Source organism: Notamacropus eugenii, chromosome 1 (genome assembly GCF_028372415.1).
Source record: "Notamacropus eugenii isolate mMacEug1 chromosome 1, mMacEug1.pri_v2, whole genome shotgun sequence".
In the NCBI taxonomy this organism is placed as follows: domain Eukaryota; kingdom Metazoa; phylum Chordata; class Mammalia; order Diprotodontia; family Macropodidae; genus Notamacropus; species Notamacropus eugenii.
In genome coordinates, this window is record NC_092872.1 from 197,735,321 (window position 1) to 197,754,995 (window position 19,675).

At 33.0% G+C, this 19,675-nt stretch overlaps 1 protein-coding gene across 2 annotated transcripts in view; it reads right to left on the reverse strand.

The window, feature by feature from the left end:
- The window catches only part of RAB11FIP2 (RAB11 family interacting protein 2), a 91,971-nt gene that overhangs the window by 13,076 nt on the left and 59,220 nt on the right, over positions 1 to 19,675 (reverse strand). For both annotated transcript variants that reach the window (XM_072623845.1, XM_072623839.1), the window contains one exon: positions 4,361 to 4,406. In XM_072623845.1, the coding sequence (XP_072479946.1) occupies positions 4,361 to 4,406 (46 nt within the window). The remainder of the gene's footprint in view (positions 1 to 4,360; positions 4,407 to 19,675) is intronic.

Sequence of the window (19,675 nt, forward strand, 5' to 3'; positions counted from 1 at the left end):
ATCAAACTTTTTTAAAGCATTATTACCTTCTTTGTACTTGCATCCCCCAGCACTTGGTATGGATTCTAGTATAAAGTAGATTCCAAATAAATACTTGCTGATTGACTCATCTGAATTAGACTTCCACATGCAAAACACTCAAATTCTGGAGTATGACACTCAGAATACCCCGTTTTTCCTAGGCTTCCTTTATTTTGCTAAAAGACCTTTTATTTTATGTGACAAACATTTATTTAGTTCTGAAAAAAGAAATTTTCTTCCAAACAGATCCATTTTTAAAGCACAGTATTATATAATTTTTAAAGAATATGATTTAAAAATTAAAAATTATATACTTTTGTCCACTTTTACTGAGATATTTTAGGTGTGCGGTTTATTTCTGATCACTAGATACTTTTTTCACTCTTATCCATTCAATCAACTTTCTTCTGAAGAATATACAAATCAGTGTAGGATACATATCTATAGCACTAGTTTGATTTCAATTAGTGATAGCTATCAATGTGCAATAATTCAATTTGTAAACATATTTAGTCTAACCATATTAGTTAAGTTTCTGAATTATATTTTGAAAAGATTTAACCCCACATTACATATATCAAACATGTTTTATGTCAAAGGATATTTTATTACATGATACACATAATATGCATAGTTTTATATGTATTTTAAGAGATATACCTAAGAAAAATATTCCTTAAAAAAAAAACATTTTGGATCTAAAATCACTTAATTTTTGTGTTTTTTTTCTCTCGGAGATCTGATTTTAGTAAAGAAAAAAAAATGAGGCAAAAACAATTTGAAAACAAGATGATATAGGTTGTTCCAAGCAATTCTTATAATATGATTGCATAGGACCTGTCCAGAAATAGGAACTGAAATTCTGAACCTCAAATGGATCATTTTCATCATAAGAATGGAAGCTGAACTCTCTGGACTTATTTCTTCATGTTAAAGGAAGTTGTTCTTGAGGATATCTGAGTTGCCTTCCAAAGTCTAAGATTCTAGGCAGTATGGTTTCTGTTTGGTTTTATAAAAGCAATAAAACTCTCCCAAGATTTCACTGTCACACTAAAATATTTATCCTTACCAGGGACTTTTTATGATTTTGTGACAAATCAGTAGGTGTGAGAATTAAATAAATGAAACTAGACAGGATACACTATGAAGTAGCATGGCTTTATTCTTGCTCCTTCTGACAAAACTATGATATTCACCCATCAAAGTCTTATTCATAATAATCAAAATATACGTTATATACACTCAGTTTTCCAGATCTACATGGTATTGTTAAAATTCCTTTGCAATAATTCCAAAAATACTGATATCTGAAGATACTATAAAGAAAAGCATTATGTTTAACTAACACCTTTCTTGAGAAACTGAAAACAGAAATAAGAAATAATAGACTTTAAGATTGTCTTAATGATCAGAAATTTAAATTAACCATGACCAAAATACCAGAATGCAGAAATTTAATTTCCCCAAATATCTGATTTTTCTAGAACTCTGTGATGTCTTTAGAACCAATACATACTAAGGTGTAGAAACTCTTCCAGGAAGTAAAAGCATGCCCAAAAAAGACAGCTAATAATACTTCCACTATATAAACTTTTAACTATATTTCCTGGAACTTTCTCATGTCTATGTGAGTATTTTGCCCCAGAAATCTTGCATGCAGTTTTGTAGTAAGAAAACATCTTAGGAACACATGTATTATGAACTACATTCTGGAAAAGAATACAGGGTAATTAAAAACACAATTGGATCTCAGTTCCAGATTTTATTTCAGATTAGAAAAAACTATGCAACTCTATTTTTAGAAAAGATTTTAATATTGCCTGATACTTAACCTGAAAAAAAAAAAGATCATTTTATATTGTAAAGATGCAAAAATATTCACTTGTGAATAAAATTTAAATGCAGGGAGATCTACTGGGTCATAAACATGTTTATCTACAAATAGAACAATATTAACAATACTATTGAGCTAAACTGGAATTCAAATATAAAATTTTTATATGTTATATGTCATCTAAAAATAATTTATACACTATGTTTGGAAAAGAGTTGATATCGGGAAAAATATAATATGGCAAAACTCTAAAACAAGCATTCAATGAGATTCCTAATTGTTCTACATTGTTTTCTAGTTTATGCCACGTAACATATGTTTTTAAGATGTTTTCTTATGCTGAAATTCAATGCAAACCATCTTCCCAATCCATCTCATCAACAAAATCCCCACATGGAGATAATAAGAATATTTTAAGGATTTAAGGATAGGGTGAAGGAAAGAATAATGGAACTACTACAAATATTATGTACTCTGAATTTTTTATATTAACATACACATTCGTAAGACATGAGTTTCCTAGATAACCTATATTTTCCTTTATGTGCAAATTTCTACATTTTTAACTAAGAAATGTGTATCTTTTTCAATACTTAAATTTAAACAAAAGCAAATTACCAAGACTCAAAATAGCTAAAGATTTAAAGAAAGGTTGTCCTGGTAACCAAATATTGGTGGGGCACTAACTGACATCCAAGGCAACTAGGGGAGAGAGAGAGAGATAAGATGAAGGCTTGGCATTCTCTGATCATCTCATTATTGTTCTAATGAGGAACTTTGCTCTGGGAATATCATCTCAGCTACTTTCACATCTTTTGTCCTACTCCCTTGATCTCCCTTTCAGTTCTTAATTAGGCCTTAAAGAGCTCACACTGCCCTTTCAACTGGCTACTGCTCCTGTTTAAACACTGTGCTTTCAGAGACAGGTGTTGGCACCAGAATATAAGACATACTAACTTAATTACAAAACACTATGTCCAGAGGGAAAAAAATAACCTGGTGGATTGCTATTATTGGAGAACTTAATGTAAATTACTTCAAACATCTTATAATCTTCATAAAAATTTTTCAAATACTTTTTCCTCAAAAAATAACAACCAGTATGAGGAAGCATTTTTTTCTCCTTTTAATTATATCTTGCATTAAATTAACAACACCTAGTAATCCTTTAACTGTCATTAAGGATAGTTAGTATTCCAAAGAAAAATAATCACACATCAAGGAATTCTTTTATCACCTTTAAATCCTTTAAATAAAACAATTTTCATGTTTTATTTCTTTAAAGAAAATTCAAAGAATGCTTTTACAGTAATGAATTACATGATTTGGGGAAGTACATTTACAAGTACATAGAAATTATAATTAAGGTTACTTTAGAGACAATAGCTATCATGTTAAAGTCAATTTTTTGATGTTTTATTTTGTTTGAGATTAAGTAACTAGCTGATAAAATTCAGTTTACTATCTCATCAAAGGCTGACTTCATATATTCTGACATTTTCTATCAGTCTATCAAATACAGAAACTTAGGTTTCTATGAAACATCAAAACTTAAAACTCATTTACATAAATGGCAAAGTCATACTGTTTCTATAATACTTTCTGTACACTTTGAGAATAAGAAAATATTTTGAGTAGTATACAAAAAAAGTCCTAATAAATTCATCATTTCTTATAAGCATATCACATCAAATAAACTGTGATCTGTCACTTTTTAAAAATCTCATTACTATTCATCTACATTATACACTTTAAGCACAAACTAACTTCAAGCCTCTTGGATTAAAGCCCCAGTTTCAGCTATTCAGGAGGAACTTTAACACCAAGACCATGGCCACATTTACCCATACTTTCCTAAAACAAATCATCACTTATTTTAATATGTGCTAAACTGGTTACAAATAAAATCTAACTTTAAGCAATGACCTAACTGTAGAAGGACAGTAAAACCAGAAGAAATAAATTGAAGAAATGTTAATATCCAATACTAGGAAAAGCATTTATTCTGGCACTAGATATATCTGACTATAAAAGTCCTCAAAGGGAAATTAAATATGTAGGACACTTAAAATTTTTGCCATCAGAGTAAAAATCAAATGGCATTTGCAAGAAGATGTAGCCTTGAATTGAGAGAGACCAGATTAACTAATACTTTTCGTAGATGACAGATAACTCAGTTATTCAAGCACTATCTTTGCTTCAAATTTATCCATGTCATAATAAACAAAATCATTCTTGCAACTGGCATTTCCATATTCTTGAACATACACACACACACGTTCATTTTAACTCTATTTTCAAAACAAATGAAATATATGTATTCAAAATTCTTCAACTATTATTACATTATTTACTAAAAGTTTTACAGGTATTGTGGATCCCACTTCCTGTTATATATATATAATATATAAGGCACTTTTTGTACACTCTCATTTTATAGGAACCATAGCAACTTGACTCTAGCAATAAAGAAAAACTTCAGTAGTTTGCAAAGCTGTTACTCACCAGTATTTTCCTGAGATCTTCACTGCTTGTCGGTTTCATATGAACACTGAGTAAGAAAAAATATACATAAATGTCAAATTAGTACAGCATACACTGAATTATACTCTTTAAAACCCAAAGTAATTTCTGTGATAACATCTTCATAACAAAGAGAAGGAAAACAATAGCATTCACAAAATATCTCCTAAAATTTGGAAGTAAGCATTGTATATTTATGTACACCTCAGAAATGAAGATTTAAATCTATTGTTCCTGAAACAGGAAATATAAATGTAAATATAATATTAACTACATAGTTTACAAAAATGAAATTTAGACATTAAATACTCTTAATATCATACATGCAATACTAGAAGATACATGTATCTCAAGGTATTTTTATACCACTCTATTAAGAAGTAAATTTGTAACTTCAAAGATATTAAAATGATAGGATGAGGCAAAAGCTCTCTAATTTATAAGTCTCAGCAAAATTAACCTTCCATATATCACTCTACTGCTGAGAATCCTGACTGGTGCAGACCACGGCTTGGCATAAGTATTTCTTCCTACTGGCCTTAAAATTTAAATATTGACTAAAAAGTAATAAAAGAGAAAAAATTAAGATTATTTCTGAATGCAACAATAATCTTTTGCCATGAAGTTTGTTCTTTAAGAAGTGAACAGTGACCAAAAACTTATTTATGAGATAAACGTAATTTAATGTGTAGGTATAAATTATTTTCACTGGTTACTAAAAACCACTACACCTTCTACAAAACACAACAACTAAGCCCTGGGGAAATTTCTTATGCTTTTAATAAATGTATAACTATTACTGAATTAAAATGGATTGTGGATATTCTATAACTGGATTCCTCTACACATTATTAATTTTATTTTTTAACTTTTGGGAAGATTTACATAAAGAATGTGGACATCAAAGACTAAATCTACATATACTTATAAAAACTGTTACTGTTTTTAAAAGCATTTCTTGTTATATAGAACACATTCCGTAAATTTATATAGCATACAGTAAAGATTTGGCAATCCCCAAACAAACCTAAAGTTCCATTTGTTATTAATAGCCTCAATATCAAGAAGATGATATTTTTTTGTCCAATATACATTAACTCCCAATAGATACTAAGGGACTGCTATCAGGTCTAGTCTAGAAGTCATTACAATTATCATACTACAATACCATAAGTTTTTATTAATTTATTATTGGACCAGGTTTTTTATCTAATGCATAAAGCAAATAATTTCTATGCTGTTCTGTCCAGCTTAAAATTAAAGGTGGGCAACAAGAATACAGAGATATTAATTAAGATTAAACATTTAACACATGGATTAAATTAAAAATTATATATAATACCTGTAAAATGTAACTGTGGGATGGAAGGTAAAGAGTTGTGAGATATTACATCTTTTAAGAAAGTGGAAGAAGTGAACTGAGGGTCAGATAATCAAAGAAGGAGACATGAGAAGCAGATATATAATGCTACTTAAGGCCTTCTTAGGGCACTGACTGTAGCCCTGGACTCAAAAACAGCAGTGTGATGCTGGTATGGGTCAGATTTGTTAGAAAAAGGAAGAAGATATGAGAATAAGAAACATAAGAAATCATCCTTTGAGGCAAAAAAAGAAGAATCTTTAGCTAAGTCTGGCTCTATTACTGCTTTTGGCTAGTTTTTCACTGTTAATGTTCAACTATAAAAATATGTTGTATTTGTATACACGGAGAGAGAAAGTGACACAGACGGACATCCACACATGCACATATTAATTGGGTTCATACTTGATTGTACAGTATTTACATTTATTTCCTCAAATAATATAACAAGTTTTGTATCATGATGAAAGCATCAATAAAATATTAGATTTTATAAATTCATTAGAGTTATAAATCACTAATAATAACAGAAATGAGAATCAAAACAACTCTGAGGTTTCACATCACAATCAGCAAAGTGGCAAAAAATGACATAAAGTGGAAGTAGTCTTCGTTGTAGGTGTTATTAAATAACAAGTTAACCAACACACTATTGGAAGAGTTATAATTTAGTACAACTACTCTAGAAAGTAATTTGGAATTAAGCAAATAAAATAGCTAAAATATTAATAACCTGTGACCCAAAGATTACACTGCTAGGAATATGTTCCAAGGAGGTTACTGATAAAAAGGAAGACCCCAAGACTCCATATATACCAAAACATTAAAAGCAGCACTTCTTGCATCAAAGAACTAGAAACAGAGTAGATGATCACTGATCAGAAGAATGGTGGAAGAAATTATGGAATACAAATGTAATGAAATATCTTTATGTTGTAAAAAAAAAAAAAATGGCTATGAGATGTACATAGAAGCACAGAAAGACTTATATGAACTGATTTAAAGTGAAGTAAGCAGAGCCCTGAGAACAATATGGGTAATGATTACCATGTAAATGGAAAAACCACTATAAATAGATTATTCTGAAATTATAGACAAGAAACTTAGGTCTCAATACAAAATATGAGAAGACGTCTTCTCTAACCTCTTCTACAAAGACTGAGGTTCTACTAGTGTGCAACACTGCGGATGATATCACAATTTTTGTTGGGGTTTTTTTACGTATTGACTGGTTTTACTGATTTTTTTCTGGGGGGGGTCGTCTTCTTTTTCATTTAAGAAAATCTGTGCTATAAAGGATGACTCTCAGGGAAGGTCAGGAGAAAAAGTTTCAGGGCAAAATATAGATGATGCAAAAACAAAAGAGACCCAGAAAAATCTAGTTTTAATAATTTCATAAGAACTAAACATCTTTAATTTAAACTGGATGTGCTTTTCACTTTTTAATTTTACTAGGCCTTATAGCATAGTCACTGGTATGCACATTAAAAAAAATTTGCTCCTTTGATATTAAAAAACACAACAAAAATATGTAAGTGAATATAAAATATTTAAAAGGAAAAATAACTCAAAATGGTGAAAAATTGGGAGCCCAGTCTATCTCAGCCTAGGGATTTTGTAACTCATAGGAAAGCCAACAACCCCCTAAAAAACATGAGAACACTTTAGGATGATTATACTATAATAAGGTAACAAGTGGAAGGGAAAAGGTGTCTGGTGAATCAAGTCCTAGCTAATTCCCCTTATACCTGTTTTTAACAGTGATCTGAGGCATTCTGTCCTTCTTGCTACATAAAGAAGATCTGAGTGAGAGGCCTTTTATCGAGTATTGTCTAAAGTGTAAAGATGGGAACCCTCCCTCATAGTCTGCTTTTTATTCTCACACTGATGTGTCAAACACATGATGAACTCAGTCATTCATGGACTGCCTTTTTTGATCTGTCCTTAAGGGGGGGAAAATGAGTTAACTGAACTGGATTGAATTAGCTTGGTGAAAAATAAAATGTCTTTATTTATTGAAGTGTGGCACCAATTTGTGATATCTTTCTCTTTGGCATGCTGTCCTTCTGTGAGACAAGATATTGAATAATGAGATCTGACTGCTCAACTGAGATGCTGACAGGTTAAAAGAATGGTGTTTTTAAGAGTATACAGAATAAATTGTGAAGTACTAAAATATACAATTGTCGTCTGTACTGAATTTTAGGATAATAAATTTAAATTTTGAAGTACTGAAGGATTCTTGCAAGAAAACGTTTAAATCAATAAAACATTCTGTAGCAGGCTGATGTTGAAATTTTATGATGATGTGAAAATTTTCATAGTTTCTATCGAAAAATTTGACCTTTAAAATTCTGAACATATAAACTGCCTTGGGAATTTTTTTTTTTAATGAGTCTTTAAATTAGCATTGTTTCTCCACTTTTTATGAATACAGAAAAATAGTTTTATGTGAGTACACTAGATGAATCACAGTTTTTGATACTGTACTAAAGATAATCTTGGTAGCAATAGCCAAAATATTACAATTATTATTAAAGATTTCCTAAAAATTCTTTATAAGAGAGCTAAAAAGGGGATGAAGTTTTTAAAAGAATAAATAAGTTATTCTTTTACAGAGTAAAAATATATAAGGATTATTATCTTTTAGTAAATACACAGTTAGTGCTCTTCTAGAATAAGACACTTTTTTAAGATTACAAATTTTCATCATAATCTTGATCATATACATATGAAGTGCAGTATTGCCATTAATAAAGCAATAGCTATAATTAACAAATCAGCTCAACCTAATTAATGTTATTAGTTATCTATTAAAGTTTATCATCTGAAACATTTCCCTGAATCAAAATTACATTCCTTCCCATCAATTATTTGTCCATTCCCAAATATGGCATGAAAAATGTGTAACCAGAAGAAAATTAACACCTTTAACTTACCTCATGGAATGTGTCTATTTATTTACTACGAATAGTTGGGGTTCTAAAGAACTGTGGGTTTGCCAGAGTAACAATTATACTGGTTGAAAATATATGACTAATATGGAAATGCTTTACATGATTGCATATGTATAAACCTATACCAGATTTATTACTGTATCAAGAAGAGGGGAAAAGAGGAAGGAAGGAATAGAATTTGAAATTCAAAATTTTTAAAAAAAAATGACAAATGTTGAAAATTGTTTTTACATGTAATGGGGAAAAAATAAAATATTACTTAAAAAAATAATGAGTATCCAATATACAATAATAGTAGGTAACTTTAATGTTCTTTCTCAAAGCTAATGAATAAACAAATCTAATGATAAAACAAAAAAATACAGAACTGAATAAACTGGGAAAACTCAAGAGCTGTAAGATTGAGAGTATCTTCTAAATGAAAACAATGAAGACTATACGTATTTCTCAGCACCACACAATACCTTCACAAAGAGAGGTCATGTACTAAGCTTAGCACAGAATAATGTAAAAAAGCAAAGCAGAAATACCAAATCACATCTTTTGCAAACTCTTTTTAAAATCACACTTGTGATTTCATCGGGATAGGGAGCTACGAGTGAGGAACTTCCTCTATCAGTGCAGATCTGGCTCTTCTGTAGAATGTATAGTTCTGGGGCACTGAGGGATTAAATAACTTGCTAAGTGTCACCCAGCTTGTGTCAGAGACGGGACTTGAAGCTAGGTTTTCCTGACTTGAAGGGTAACTTTCTATTCAATACACCAAAAAAAAAAAAAAAAAAAAAAAAAACCATTAATCAATACATGCAAAAGAAAGACTTCAATGGAGAACAGAACTTTTCTGCTTTTCAGAATATATCTCATTCCCTTCTGAAGTTTCTGGTGGGTGTAAAATAGTTTTGTGTTATTTGAATTTCTTTTCCTTTACATTTCACTCTGTCTTCTGTTAAACTGCAGAATTTGCTGTTTGGTACTGGAATATATTAACCACTATCTGTTTGGGGAGTCTGAAGCACAGGATTCTTGCTTCTGGATTTCCTACTGGCAGTCTGTGGATTCTTTCACTGTTAACTTCCCCCACCCCACTCCAGGTATGGCGAAGCTCTGGACAGTTTTCTTATATTTCATTTCTTGCATTATGTTATTCAGGTTTTTTTGACTTGTCATGTTCTTCTTGGAGGCCCATGAGCTTTAAGTTATCTCTATCCATTCTATCTTCAAGGTTAATGTATTTTGCTTGCCTAAAGAATATGGATTCTTGGTGGAGTCAAGATGGTGGAGTAGAAGGATGCACCTCTAGAAGCTCTCCTCTCACAGCCCATAAAATACTTGTAAAAAATGACTCTAAACAAATTCTAGAGCAGCAAAAGCCACAAAACAACAGAATGAAAGAGACTGCCAGGCCAAGGCAGCCTGGAAGGCTGACAGAAAAGGTCTATCACACCAGGCGTGGAGCAGAGCACAGCACAGTGTGGGCCCCACCAAAGCAAGGATAGGACTGGAGCAGGCTTCAAGGCACCACCGGCAGCAGCTGCAGGTCCTAGATTCCTCAACTCACAAACTCCAAAGACAGTTTCAGAGGTCAGTGAGAAAGCTCTTTCACTTGGATGAGAAGGAAACACAGAGGTCTAGCCCTGGCCCCAGGCAGCAGCAGCTTCCATTGTTGAAGCCCTGGCCTAAAGTCCCTGGGGGAATTGAGCAGCTGATCTGGTTCTCAGCCCTAAGTGACTACCCTGGGGTGAGGAGGAGGGCTGGCCCGGTGGAGGCTCTGGAGAGGGAATCCTGCTCACAGACCAGAGCGCAAGCCAGGAGAGGAATAAACTTCTCATCCTTGATTGTGCCATCTTAGAGGAACTGAGAACTTACAGGTCCCTGGAGTACACCCTTCCCTTGACAAAGAACTCAAAAGTCAAGTGACTGGCTGAGAAGATGCCCAAAAAAGGGAAAAAGAATAAGACAATAGAAAGTTACTTTCTTGGTGAGCAGATATTTTCTTCCATCCTTTCAGATAAGGAGGAGAAATGCATGCCATAAGAGGAAGACCTAGGGGTCAGGGCTTCTGCATCCAAAACCTTCAAAGTGGATGTGCAGTGGTCTCAGGTCATGGAAAAGCTTAAAAAGGTTTTTGAAAATCAAGTAAGAGAGGTGGAGGAAAGGTTGGGAGGAGCAATGAGAGCAATGCAAGAAAATCATGAAAAGCAAGTCAACAGCTTGCTAAAGGAGATTCCCCCAAAATGCTGACGAAATCAATACCTTTATAAACAGACTAACTCAAATGGCAAAAGAGGCCCAAAAAGTCAATGAGAAGAAGAATGCTTTAAAGAGCAGAATTAGCCAAATGGAAAAGGAGCTTCAAAAGCTCACTGAAAAAAATAGTTCTTTAAAAATCAGAATGAAGCAGATGTAAGCTAATGACTTTATAAGAAAGGGAAGAAATTACAAAACAATTGAACCAAAAGAATGGAAAAACTGAAGAAAGTGTGAAACATCTCACTAGAAAAACAACTGACTTGGAAAATAGATCCAGGAGAGATATGATCAAAAAAAGAGCCTAGACATCATCTTTCATGGAATTATCAAGGAATACTGCCCTGATATTCTAGAACCAGAGTGTAAAATAAATTTTGAAAGAATTCACCGATCACCTCCTGAAACAGATCTGAAAAGAAAAGCTCCTAAGAATACCGTAGCCAAATTCCAAAGTTCCCAGGTCAAGGAGAAAATATTGCAAACAGCCAGAAAGAAACAATCTGAGTATTGTGGAAATACAATCAGGATAATACAGGATCTGGCAGCTTTTACACTAAGGGACTGAAGGGCTTAGAATAGGATATTCCAGAAGTCAAAGGAACTAGGACTAAAACCAAGAAACACCTAACCAGCAAAACTGAGTATAATACTTCAGGGAAAAAATGGTCATTCAATGAAATTGGGGACTTTCAAGCATTCTTGATGAAAAGACCAGAGCTGAATAGAAAATCTGACTTTCAAGCACAAGAATCAAGAGAAGCATGAAAAGGTAAACAGGAAAGAGAAATCATAGGGGACTTACTAAAGGTGAACTGTTTACATTCCTACATGGAAAGATAATATTTGTAATTCTTGAAACTTTTCTCAGTATTTGGGTACTTGGAGGGATTATACACACATATATATAGACAGAGGGAACAGGGTGAGTTGAATAGGAAGGGATGATAGCTAAATAAATAAAATTAAGGGGTGAGAGGAATATATTGGGAGAAGAAAGAGAAAAATGGAATGGGGCAAATTATCTCTCATAAAAAAGGCAAGAAAAAGCTTTTTCAATAGAGGGGAAAAGGGAGAGGTGAGAGGGAAAGAGTGAACTTTACTCTCATCACATTTGGCTAAAGCAGAAAATAACATGCACACTCAATTTGGTATGAAAATCTACCTTATACTATACAGGAAAGTAGGGGAGAAGAATGGGTGGGGTGTGGGGGGATGATAGAAGGGAGGGCAAATGAGAGAAGAGGGGTAATTAGAAGTAAACACTTTTGGGGAGGGATAAGGTCAAAAGAGAGACCAGAACAAATGTGGGGGGGTCAGGAGAGGATGGAGGGAAATATAGTTAGTCTTTTACAACATGACTATATGGAAGTCTTTTACAAAACTACACATATGTAGCCTATATTGTATTGCTTGTCTTCTCAATGGGGATGGGGGGGAGGAAGGAAGGAAGAGAAGTTAGAACTCAAAGTTTTACGAATAAATGTTGAGAATTATTTTTGCATGTAACTGGAAAATAAGAAATACTGGCAATGGGGTACAGAAATCTATCTTGCCCTATAAGAAAAAAGAGAAGATGGGGATAAAGGAAGGGAGAGGTATGACAGAAAAGAAGGTAGATTGGGAGAAGGGATAATCAGAATGCAGGGTGTTTTGGAGTGGGGGGAGGGGTGAGATGGGGATAAAATTTGAAACTCAATATCTTGTGGAAATGAATGCTGAAAACTAAAAATAAATAGATTGAAAAAAAAGATACATTCTTTTAGTTACTGATTTTTGCTTTCCTTCTTCCAGACCATCATTCGCTACAACATATATCTATATTCTTAATCTGTTGGGTTTTTTTTGTTTCTTTGCAGCCACTTAAATTTTCTATTCTGACCATCATCTCTTCTGTGTAGGTCGTAAGTTCTGCCATTTTGATCTCATCTAAATTCTTCTCTCAAGTTACTGATTTGTCTCTTGAACCATTCTGGAACATTCTACTACAGTTTTCATGCTTTCTTAGAAATCCAATTCTGTTTTATCATGTGTTGGATTCAATTTCCTTTGTCTTGCTGTATGCAATCTTTTAGATGTTTTGGTACCATCTTTCTGATTTAGTATCTTACTTGTTGATCTATCTGAGTTTTCTTCCTCCTGAGTTTGGGGCTTTCCCCCCTTATATTCCTCTCTTGACTTACTTTCTGATTTTCCCAAAGTTGGAACTCAAGCTGTCTCACTCCTCAACCACTCTGGGGAATTCATTTATTACCGGCCACATAGTCCTTCCCCCAAGTAACTTCTGGGAGGACAGTACTGAATCCCAGCTAAATGCCAATCCATCTTCTTTCAGTCATGGTACAACTCACAAATGGGTACCCTATTCCAGTTATCTCAGTTCTTTAGTTCTCTGAGTGCAGCTGCATGGTACCACCTACTATACCTCCCCTTGTTATGTAAGTAATCAGAGGGGGTGTGGTCTACTATTTATTGCAAAAGAATGCTGGGGTGAGAGATGGGACAAGGGACACAGAGCAGACTTCAGCAATATCAAAACCATTGCTAAGTGGATCCAGGAAGATAAGCTGGTAGGTTGTGTAATACATATTCTGCTACAGCAAGGAGATTGGGTGAAGAGGGTGCTGAGCAATAATGTTAGGAATTAGCATTCTTCACTGCAAAACAATAAGGATATTAACTTGGTGGGCCCCCTGGTTTCTTTGCCTGCAGAAACAGCTATAACTGCTTTGCCTAAGACAGCCAGTGGTATCCGCCAGCCAGCCTGGAGTCAGGAAGACCCAAGTTAAAATCTGGATTCAGACACTTATTGGTTGCATGTATGACACTGGGCAAGTCACTTAACCTCAATTTCCTCGATTATAAAATGGGAAAAACTAGTAACATTCACCTGACAGGGTTGTGAAGATCAAATGAGACACATGTACATTAAAATAAAGTACTTAGCACAGCACCTGGCATACAGCAGGCACTATATACATGCTTATTCCTTTCTCTCTTCCTCCTTTCCCTCTAGCACATAATTCCCCTTGATTTTTTTTTTTTGTAGAGTTCATGGGGACTAAAGACAAAGTTTACTGTTCCATCTTGCTAGTCATGTGACCCATCTCCTATATGGAAACTTAATTCTGAATGAGTAGGTTAAAGAATAAATCACAGAACCCAAACAGCTGTTGATAACTATAAAAAACAATGAAAATAATGAAACAATATACTAAAATTTCAGCTACACTATTCATAGAATAAAAATTATATTCCTCAGAATATGTATTCTAGAGGCCACTACGTTGCATACTGGGTTAGGCTTGGAATCAAGAAAAAGTGAATTCAAATTCTGCTTTAGACCATTCCCAGCTAAGTGACCCTGGGCAAATCATTACATCTCCTTCAGCTCAGTTTTCTCATCTGTAAAATGGGGATAATATCCTTTACCTCACATGGTCAATGTAAGGATGAAATGAGATAACATGTAAAGAAAGCACTCTGGAAACCTTTATGGTGCTATATAAATGTTAATTATTATTATTACACATTAACAAAACAAAAAGAGCTTTCTGAATCAAATGTTAATAAAAATTAAGAAACCCAACAAATCCAAAATAAACACAGAAGAGAAAATCTTGAAAATTAGAAGAAAAATAGACAATTTAGACAAGAAACTGACAACAACATTAAATACTCAAATTAAGAGAACACAAATAGAGATCTTAAATACTCTAATCTCAGGAACACAATTAGAATTAGTTTAAAAAAGCCAGTAGGAATTTGGGGCAAGGGAGGGAGTTGGTGCAGGAAAAGAATTTCTATGCATGGATTTGTAGGAGAATTCTAACAAATTTTAAAAAGATAATCAATACATGAGTTGTTCAGTCATTTTCAGTCCTGCCCAATTCTTCATGACTCCATTTGGGCTTTTTTTTTTTTGGCAAAAGACACTAGAATGTTTTTCCTTGAAGCAAACTCGGTAAAGCTACTTACCCAGGGTCACACAGCTAATACATCTCTGAGGTCAGATCTGAACTCAAAAAGATGAGTCTTCCTAACTCCAGGTGTGGCACTGTATCCAACATCTAGTTGACCGAATATATTATACATATACATATATTCATACACACACAAATACATATATAGTATATTAAGGCAGATACAAATATAGATATACACATATGTATATATACATACATATATAACACACACATACACACACACACATATATATATATGTATATATATATGTATATATATATATATATATATATATATATATATATATATATATATATATATATATACATAAAACACAAATTATTCTCAAAAACTTTAGGAAAAAAGAGAACATTCTACTGATCTCTTTTAAAAAGATAAATATAGTCTCAATATTTAAACCAAGGAAATATAAGGCAAAGAAAGGACAGATGAATATTTATGATGAATTGATTAAAAACTTTTAAATAAAACTCTCAAAAAGACTACAGTAACAAAAAAACTCCCTTACTATGATGAAGTTGGATTTATATCAGGGATACAAGTTCAAAATTATTTTAAAAACTCAAATTAAAAACAAAAACCTAAGACACAGAACATCAATAGCTACAGAAAAAGCTTGACAAAGTACATCACTCATTTATGTTTAAAAAAGAAACTTTACATAACATAAGCACAGAAGCACCTTTTAAATATGATAAAACGTCCGTCAAAAATCAAAGGTTAGTATATTTTTTTATTAATGGAAAAGTAATGAAGTTTCTCCAACAAATGCAGTAATAAAGCAAGAACTGCTCTTTCCTCACTCAATATCTAAAAATGTTAATAAGACAAGAAAAAGAAATTAAAAATATACCCATATGTACATATTTCAGGGAACTCAAAAGTATACCTTTTTGCTGATAACATGGCAAAGATGGCATATTTAGACAATTCCATGGAATCATCAATTAATAACTTCAGAACAGTAACATACAATACAAGCCAAGAAAAGTCAACAGGATTTCAAATCGAAGTAACAAAATTCAGAAGAGAACAGAAAAGAAAATCCTGTTCAAAGTAACTACCAAAATTATCTAGGCGTCAATCTACCAAAGCATATTTGATGCCTTTTATATACAATTAAGAGCTGTTTCTCAAAGAAACAGATCAACACAAATAATTGGGAGATATATTTAATGATCATCACATGGATGTGTCAATATAATAAAAATGACAATACTACCCAGATAAATTTAGAGATTTGCCTTTATACCACTCAAACTAACAAGAGAACAAAATATAGAAATAGATAATAGGATTTATTTGAAGGAAAAAAACTAGAATATTGAGGGAAAAATGAAAAAGGGGAGAACTGAAGATTCAGGATTCAGAAATTCAATGCAGACATGATAAAAACTATTTGGCAATGAATATTAAGAAAAAATTAATCAGTGAATCAGGATAGACAAGGAAGAATGAGAAATAATTTAAATTCTATAACCTAATAGTCAATAAATTGGAAGACATTACTGAAGAAAAAACTCTTTATTACAAGTACTACAAGGAAACTGGAAAGCAATCTGGCAGAAATTAGGTTTTGGTCAAAATCTTACACTATATACTTTATCACAAAAACTCAAAATTGTTACGAGCTAAAATATTATAACAGAATCCAATCCAATATCTATCATTGCTAATACTATTGCGAGAGAAAGAATTCTTAACCAAATGAGGGATAGAGGGATTACCAAAAAGAAAAATAAACTAGATAATGTAAATTACATGAAAGCAAAAGGCTTTTGCACAAACAAAATTAATGCAATAAAAAAAGGAAGCAGCAAACTAGAAAAATCTTTGAATCCAATCTCTGACAATGGTCTGATGTCGAAAACATGTAGGCAATTAGCAGAAATACAAAAAATCTCAAACTATTCCTAAGCAGTTACTTGGTATTGTTTAGTTTTTTTTTTCAGTCACGTCAGATTCTTCACTACCCCATATGGGTTTTTTTGGCAAAGATACTAGAGTGGTTTGCCATTTCCCTCTCTGGCTCATTTTACAGATGAGGAAACTGAGAAAAACAAGGTTTGATTTCCCTAGGGTCACACAATTAGTAAGTGTCTGAGGCCAGATCAGGGAGAGAAATCTTCCTGACTAGGCCCAGCATTCTATTCATTTCATTCTTAAGTAGGTAAGTGGCCAAAAAATATGAACAGTATATATAAAAAAAAGCTAAGAACTATTAACAACCATATTAAAAAGTGCCCCAAATGAAGAAATGTATGACCAAACAAGATATAGGGAACATTATGAAGGGCAAAATGGATAATTCTGATTACATTAAATCGAAAAGTTTTTGCACAAACAAAACCAAAGCAACCAAGATTAAGAGGGAAGTAGAAAATTGGGAAGGAATTTTTTGCAAATAGTATCTGTGATAAAGGCTTCATTTCTAAAATATAGAGAGAACTGAGTCAAATGTACAAGAATACAAGTCATTCCCCAATTGATAAATGGTCAAATGATATGAACAGAGAGTTTGCAGAGGAAAAAATTAAAGATATCTATAGTCATATGAAAAATGCTCTAAATCATTATTGATTAGAGAGATGCAAATCAAAAAACTCTGAGGTACCACATCACACCTATCAGATTGGCTAACATGACAAAACAGGAAGGTGATAAATGTTGGAGAAGAGGTGGGAGAGTTGGAATACTAATTCATTGCTGGTGGAGCTGTGAGTTGATCTAACCATTCTGGAGAGCAATTTGGAACTATGCCCAAAGGGCTACAAATATGTGCATACCCTTTGACGCAGCAATATCGCTTCTAGGACTATAACCCAAAGATGACAAAAATGGGAAAGGGTCCCACATGTACAAAAATATTTATAGCAGCTCTCTGTGGTGGCCAAAAACTGGAAATCAAGGGGATGCCCATCAATTGGGGAATGGCTGAACAAGCTGTGGTATATGAATGTGATGGAATACTATTGTGCTATGAGAAATGATGAACAGGAAGGCTTCAGAGAGGCCTGGAAAGATGTATATGAACTGATGCTGAGTGAAAGGAGCAGAACCAGGAGAACTTTGTACACAGCAACAACCACAGTGTGTGAGAAATTTTTATGGTACACTTAGTACTTCACTGAAATGCATGTACTTAAAATATTTCCAATGGACTCTCGAGGCAAAACATTCAGGTAAAGAACTATGGAATTGGATTGCAGATAAAAACAGACCATTTTCTTTTGTATTATATTTTGTTTTATTTTATGGTTTCTCCCATTCATTTTAAATCTCCTATGCAACATGTATTTAACAGGAAAGTACGTGTAGAACCTATATAAGATTCTACGCCGTCCCAGGGAGAGAGTGGGGATGGAGGGGGGACAAGGAAGAGGGAGGGAAAAAAAAATCTAAGACATATGGAAGCGATTGTCGAATACTGAAGACAAATAAAATAATTTAATTTAAAAAATAATAAAAATTAAAAGTGCTGCAAATAACTGATAACAGAGAAATGCAAATCAAAATAACTTTGAGATTCCAACTTACAGTAACAAATTAGCAAAGAGGGAGAGAAAATATGTGAATAGTCAATTTTTTAAAGGCAATGGAAAGACAGGTACACTATATATTACTGGTGGAACTGTGAATTGGGCAAACCATGCTGGAAACTAATTTAGAACTATAAAGAAAATAACTATGCCCATATGCTTCAACACAGAAATTCCAATGTGGGGCATGAAGCACCAAAGAAACCAAGGATAAAAAGAAATATTATATATCTAAAATATTTACAGCAGCACTTTGTATAGTGAAGAGGGAGTACATTCCAGGAATGTGGGAATGGAAGATGAAAGATGATATGTCATATATGATTTTAACAGAGAGAAGGCTAGTTTAGATGGACCACAGAGGTCAGGGGAAGTAATATGAATGCTATAAAATAAATTGAGGCATGGCTTCCAAGGTACATCTTGATAATTTTGGCTACCTAAAATTGAAAAGCTTCTCTACAGAAGCTAGAGCTTTTTGGAGATACAGGTGAGTAATGGGTGTCCAGCTGGACACCAAAGATAGACAAGCAGCCTTTTAAAGAGCTCAGGAAACCCTCACACTGAAAAAGTGCTAGTCTTCTCTTAATACTCCATGTATCATTGTAACATCAGAAGAAAGTAAGAAATCTAAACTTGATGCTATATCAATGGAATATTCTTCAGAGGTTTCTTTTATTTGTTTAGTTTAGGGTTTGTTCAGTTTTTTTGCCTGGAAAAGAGGCGCATATGCGTATTCAGGGGAAATTCATTATTTTAACTTTTATAAAAATTAAGCAATGAATTAAAGGTTCTGGAGAAATACATATATACATACATACACAATCTAGAGAATGTCAGTGTATTATTAACTTTAGAGATATAATCTTTATTGTGTTTCTTTTCTTTTTTTTAAAAAATGACTTGAGTACCATTCCAAATTAATGGTGTTATAGACGACAACATTGTGCCCATCTCCCTTGGGTTCGTGTGTGTACAATGAACCCAAAAGGATGACAAAATAGAATATAATATATAAAAGTCCTTAGGGGTAAACAGTAATTACTCATTAATATTCTCATAGGAAGAAAAAACAACCCTATAGGCTGCTTTATGAGATCTCACAGGCAAGACAATTAAAACTGGTGGTCAGTAACAGTAAAGATAACGGATATCAGATTCAGAACTGCAGATCTTTTTAACCTTTTCCAGCAATGAATACTGATAC